The 6,883-nt window shown below is 36.8% G+C and overlaps 1 protein-coding gene across 3 annotated transcripts in view; it reads left to right on the top strand.

The window, feature by feature from the left end:
- Positions 1-2,857, top strand: part of LOC149132672 (uncharacterized) — a 71,991-nt gene extending 69,134 nt beyond the window's left edge. For 2 of the 3 annotated variants that reach the window (XM_089362648.1, XM_089362649.1), the window contains 2 exons: positions 149-739; positions 1,869-2,857. In XM_089362648.1, coding sequence (XP_089218774.1) covers positions 149-739; positions 1,869-2,140 — 863 coding nt within the window. In that variant the 3' untranslated portion in view covers positions 2,141-2,857. The remainder of the gene's footprint in view (positions 1-148; positions 740-1,868) is intronic. The other variant, XM_089362650.1, reaches the window with a different exon arrangement.
- Positions 2,858-6,883: the final 4,026 nt, after the last annotated feature.

The following is a 6,883-nucleotide window of genomic DNA, read 5'->3' on the forward strand; positions in this document are numbered from 1 at the left end:
CACACACACACACACACACACACACACACACACACACAAACAAACTCACACGCACTTGCTTACGCTACCACATACACATACGCACACCTGTTAATATACTTGACATTGTTAAAAGTTATTTAATTTGTTTTGTTTTTCCCATCTGAAGCCCTGAAGAATCGTTCAGCGGTCACATCAACAACAACGACAACAACATCGAAGACAACGCAGACAACTACCACACAATCTTCATCTTTAAAATCGCTAATAACGTCGCTATCCCCCTCCTTCTCCATTTCTTTCTCTTCTTCCGCCCTCTCTTCAGTCTCTAATTTCTCTTCTTATTTATCATTCACCTCTTCCTCCTCCACCACCTCCACCTTTTCCTTCCCCAATTCCTCCTCTTCTTCAACCTCCACCTCCAGCTCCACCTCCACCTCCACCTCCACTTCCACCTCCACCTCCACCTCAGTCTCTTCTGCCTCCTCATCACCTCCGTCTACATCATCTTCCTCTACCTCCACCTCTTCTTCATTGTCTGTATCACCCTCCTCTTCCTCCTACTCATTCTCCTCCTCTTTCTACTACCCCTCATCATTATGGTCATCGTGGTCGACACTGTCACCGCCTAACGACAACACAGTTACACAACAAGGAACATCTTCAATAGATGCTGACTCAGTTGTTACCTCGAAAGTTACAGAAGCAAAAGGAACGTCAAATGCTGAAAGCCATCCAATTCCCACAGTCCCAACAACCTGTGAGTTTCTCCAGTCTTGATTTCACACTTTAGAAACAACTCAAACTGAATTCGCATTAAGTTACGCTTAGCGTACCGTTTTACTTCTACATCAGTGGTTCTCAGCTGGGACCCATTAAAAATGTTTTTGGGTCCAAACAAGCAAAATAGTAAATTGAAGATCCACAGTGGTATTTTATGGATTCTGTGTTGAAATTCCGCCGGTGTCGACTTTGTCTTTCAGCCTTTCTGGGTCGATAAAATAAGTACCAGTTCAATACTGGGGTCGATGTAATCGACTTACCCTCTCCCCCGAGATTGATGGCCTTGTGCCAAAATTTGTAACCCTTATTTTAATATTTTATTTTATGTAAAGGCAGCGAGCTGGCAGAATAGCTTGGCGGCATTTGGTCTGTCTTTACGTTCTGAGTTCAAATTTCGCCGAGGTTGACTTTACCTTTCAGTCTTCCGCAGCCGATAAAATAAGTAACAGTTGATCACTGGGGTCGATGTAATCGAGTAGCCCCTCTCACCCGAAATTGCTGGCCTCGTACCAAAATTTGAAACCAATATTTTATTTCACATAAAATATGTGGATATATGATGAAAAAATAAGTTAAAAAGAATAAAATTTCATGTTTTGTCTTAATAAAAATAGGTAGGGTAAAACTTTGCACCCCAATATCAAGTATTATTATCATCAATCACTGGACATTACTGTTTCAAGTTCTAAAATTCATAGGGTCAGTTACCCGGTTTCCATTGCGTGTAGGTGACCGAAGTCACCATACTCCTTTGAACGGGATGCCAGTCCATCGCAGGGTTACCCATTTACAGCTGAGCGGACAAAAGCAACGTGAAATGAAATGTTGTACTCAAGAACACAACGTATCACCCGGTCCGGGAATTTGAAACCTTGATCTTGCGATCGTGAGAGCAACATCCCTAACCCACTAAGTATGTGTCTTCACCCATATATACGCACCACTAATTTTGAACTTGATATTATCAGAAAAAGTGTATACACTACATATAGATTTATGGATTTATAACTTTGACTTTATTCTGTTACCATTATCACTGCTATCTTTAAATGTGCAGTAAATGGTATATTCCAACAGTTAGCCTAATTCTCATATTTCTGTTCCAGCGAATTTATGCTGGTGTCGTTGTTTACCGACACCGAGGAATTTGACCCAAGAGGAACTAGAGAAGAAGTTACGCCAAATCTCTTCAGAGTTGTCCATCCCGCGTAAAAACACATCCAAGTACATACGTTCAAAAATCAGTATAGAAGATAAAAGAGCATCTTCTTTCTATATGGGCTCCGCCATGGTGCTTATTATCACCATTCCTTTTGGCTTGATCATTCTCATGGATCTAAGCCCATTTTTTAAATGGGTATATAATTATCTGATTTGATAAAAGAAACCTTAACAAAATACTCATTTTATTATTTACAAATTTTAACTGAAAATATAATTCCAAAGATCTTTTTTTGTTATTATTTTACGGTGGTTGTTTCACACTATTTAATCACAGAATACTATGTTGCTTAAGCCTCTCCACGTACACAAATTTTCACAGACATGCAAATTAATGTCACATGCTAACTCCTCCAGGTGTATAGCTGTGCTACATCTGCTGTTGTTGACAGAAATTATTTTTCTTTTAACGAGGCCAATTTGAAAGACCAGCTCACACTCTTTCTCAATAGCTACTTTTGTTAGCCACTTGTGTGAGCAACTCAGGCTATGAAGTCGAATGCGTTGGAAGGAAGGAAAACAATGTCAATAATTGCTGGTCTCTTGGTTGTATGCACAGGTCCCAACTGATTTGCCCCAAGCTTGCACTGTGTGGTGCCTAATCGATTTGTCCCACAAACGCACATTCTATGGTACCCTAGCTAATCCTCCCAAACATACACTGTATTGTAGCGTAGCGAGTCAATTCAATCATACATTGTTTGGCACCTTACCGATTTGCCCCAAATACCCACAATATGGTACCACACCGATTCACTTCAGTCACTAAATTAATGTACAAAACACTTTTATGGGATAAAAATTCGATATTTTGAATTTTGAAATTTTCAATGTATTTTTCTGTTAAGTGGAATAAAAAAGTTTTACAATTGTATCAGATGTTTTGTCTTATTTTTATCACTTCCCATATGCAGAAATTCCCCGTGTTACAGCATACCGCACTTTTGAAAATCTTGCTGTAACGCAGAATTTTGTAGCATGAGACCTATTTTCCATTGATTTCTACGTTATAAATTGAAATTCATCACGAAAGAATTTTTTTTCAAAGCATAAATAAACAGGTAAAAAAAAGGAACAAATCAATAAGTAATACAACTATTTTTGTGCATGAAAATATGCATGAAGTCACCAAAAGATGGGCGCTATCTTCTACACTACAGATTATCATCATCATTTGCTTGATGAGTGAATAAGTGATGCAAAATTGTTTGATGTCAATAGGCAACAAATTTCAACTTTTTTTTTGTTACAGACACAATTAACTGATTCCTACCGAACTTCTGATGCTAAATATTTAAATTTCTCTATCACGTCCAGATTTTTTGTAACCGAAAACCCCTATTTTTCGTTTTTTTCTCACCTGTTTTTATTACGATAGCTATCTAAGCTACTTTTCCGTGCTACATTTTATGTTAAGCATACTTAAATAATTAGTGAACAGAGATAAAAGTTTTGCACTGCCGTTGTGCAGTAATACAGCTTTAAGGCTAGTTTTACTAAAATCAGTTAAGCCTCCATTCTACTGGATCACAGCGAAAGCCAATCCTTTCCATAGTACAAAACAAATGTGCTATAAAACATACACGTTACCTCAGTATGTTACTTGCTTATCGGTAGAGAGTTTCAATAACCGCTCAACTTGACTGTCACGTAGCGACTAACTGTTAGTCCGTTACTATGCTCTTGACTCAGTGTTGCTAACACGGAATAAATTTTATTGATTAAAATCGTTAGAATTTATATATAGTTGGCAAACAAAAATTGTTTTATCCTTGAAAAGCAAGTTTCTTATTACTGGCATTAAGCCGATTAAAACTAAAATATTGACGTTGTAGGAAATTTTATTAAGTGATGGGTATTTTATTCAACATCTAGACGTAATTTTAGATTTGAAATCAGCATACCGAAATTAGGGCGCTTATCACAGCATTAATTGTGAAACACTGCGCTTCAACAAAACCAGAAAGGACACTTGTTTGATCTTTTACAAAATCTTTGTTGCCTAGTGTATTTACAGAGTCCCAGCTTTCTACAGCTCAGCGTAGGAACTGAATTCATTTTTAAGTTACGCTCACGACTAGATTGTTATCAGCAAAGACTTACGGACCTTCTATAAGCAATATGTCTGACTCCTCAGCCATGTTTTTCGCGGTCAACTGAAGCTGAATGAACGGAGCTATTATATGTTCTTCTTCCCCTGTTGCATGCACTTGTCCAAAAAGCTCTTCATTAAACAAACCTTATGGAACTGTAGCAACTCAGCTACACCTTCTATGATTTTTTAAAACCGTACATAATTCAACAGAGTTATAATATGTTGCTGAGATAAAATTTCTACTGGTGGAAAACTTAAGTCAGCGAAACAGTTTGGTGATATGTTTGTTTTGTCAAATACCATTTGTGGCTAATGATTTCCCTTCACCTCATGACTTATTCATAATGTTGAAACTTTTCTAGAATACTCTAACTGTAGATTTATCCGTATCCCCGCATCATTTGATTTGATAAGTTGTTTCAAAAATCTACTACGATCATATACCTTGATGTTAGCCATCACACCTTGATCCATTTGTTGAAGCAAAGAAATTGAGTTCTTGGGAATATATTGCATTCTCACGTAATCAACCAGATCATTTGAGTTTACTGAGTACATTGTCTAAAAGGAGCGCAGCTTTGCTGGAAATATTACGCATAGCACCATACTTTTCTACAGTAGGTGAAAAGAGCATGTAATATCAGTCTTGAAAGAGGAGTGTAGTCGACCAAGCCTTCTCATTTGAACATCAAATCACATGTAGACTTAGCATAGCAACTGGAAGCCCTTAAATTTTAGAGACGATCTAATTTCATGTCACCAGCGGTATTTCCTTCCACAAGAAGCGTTGAGCGATTTTGGGAAACTTTACAGCCTGGTAATGATTTCATTAGCCATGTCACTAGAAATGTAAGCCCTAGTAGGTCTGTTCTTCAACAACATCCATTTCCATCTTCAGTTTCTTAGGATAATTAATAGCAATCTTTGTATCAACTCTGACAATTTCACTTGTAATTTCGACCTTTCAAAGCGGCATGTAATACCTAGAAAAGATTTTGCATCGGCCATGGCACTTTCTACTTCCTGCATATAGCTATAGAAACTGCCATGTTTATTGACATACAACCTTCAGTTTTGCCGCTGATTCACTCCAAGAGCCGCCCCATTCCAAGTACCACTTCAGAGTTATGAAAATAACTATGAAAAATAAACAAACAGGCGCAGACATGGTTGTGTGGTAAGAAGCTTGCTTCCCAACCACATGGTTCCGGGTTCAGTTCCACTGCATGGCACCTTGGGTAAGTGTCTTCTACGATAGCTTCGGGTCGACCAAAGCCTTGTAAGTGGATTTGATAGATGGAAACTGAAAGAAGCCCGTCGTACACACACATATATGTATGTGTTTGTGTGTCTGTGTTTGTCCTCCCAGATCACTTGACAACCGATGTTGGTGTGCTTACGTCCCTGTAACTTAACGATTCAGCAAAAGAGACCGATAGAATAAGTTGATTTGTTCGACTAAAGGCGGTGCATCAGCATGGCTGTAGTCAAATGAGTGAGACAAATAAAAGAATGAAAGAATAAACAGAACCTATGTATGATCGCGTGTAATTATCACAATGGAGGATATAAATTAGGATATACAGTAATCACTCGCCATATCGCGCTTTCAGTCATCGCAGATTTTTCTGGCTAATATATGTAAATTTATATCGCGGACTCCTCAGTATATCGCAGGTTTCTGCGGCCAATATGTATTTATATTTTTTTAAGATTTTTATATTTTTAAAATATTTTTTTAGATAATTAAAATCTAAAAAAATATAAATACATATCGGTAAAATAAGCATTTTCAAGACTAAAAATTAATAAATAAAAATAAAGTACAGTACTGCACTGTATAACGCATTAACTAGAATATACTAGAAAATACGTAGTATACTGTAGATGAGTAAACAAAGAATTGCTCATACTGTATGGAAAACGAAACCCAGGAGGCAAGAGTGTGGTGTTGTTTTGCATTTATGATAAAATAAATATATACAAATTATAAAAATAATAAAAAAAATATACAGTACAGCATTTTCACCTATCGTGGAGGCGGGTTTGGATTGTAACACCTGCGATAGTCCAGGAATGACTGTACAATAAAGAAAAAAAACGCAATGACCAAGACCGAGATGCTTTTGGTCATATATATGAACGACCAAGGTTAACTGGACGTGAAACAGGAAGACCGCTTGCTGTTCTCTGTCTGTTCTCTCCTATTTTTTTTTCGATATTTATCCTTGCTTATATTTACTGTTACTAGCCTACATGACAAATACGGATCTCTGAAATATTGGTTTCAAATTTTGGTACGAAAAAGAGTTATGATGTTCGACCAAAGGAACTACATGCTCACAGCACATTGTGTAAGCGACTGAGTATTCCACAAACATTTGTACAGTTCCCTCTAGTCCTGACACAGTAAAATTAGTAAATTCCAGTATTAGGGTAGACTCTTTTTATCGGGAAGAAATATATATATATATATATATATATATATATATATATATATATATATATAAATTTAGTAAATGGAGTAAAACACATATGTTAAATGAATACCTTGGTATCTATTAACCAATTTATTTTGTCCGAGTTAATTATTAACTTAGAGAAAATAAATACATAAAATAATAATAATAATAATAATAATAATAGCCTTTAATCTAATCAAGATAACCTTAGCCTGAAGAGTAGCCGGCGGTATACATCTGACTTAGATTTTACCACTTCTGAGGTTCTACTCGCTATGAAACACATGCAGCCCGGATTTCCCATATATAAAGAGAGAGAGAGAGAGAGAGAGAGAGAGAGAGA

This window comes from Octopus bimaculoides, chromosome 14 (assembly GCF_046866305.1).
Source record: "Octopus bimaculoides isolate indiv1 chromosome 14, ASM4686630v1, whole genome shotgun sequence".
NCBI lineage: Eukaryota > Metazoa > Mollusca > Cephalopoda > Octopoda > Octopodidae > Octopus > Octopus bimaculoides.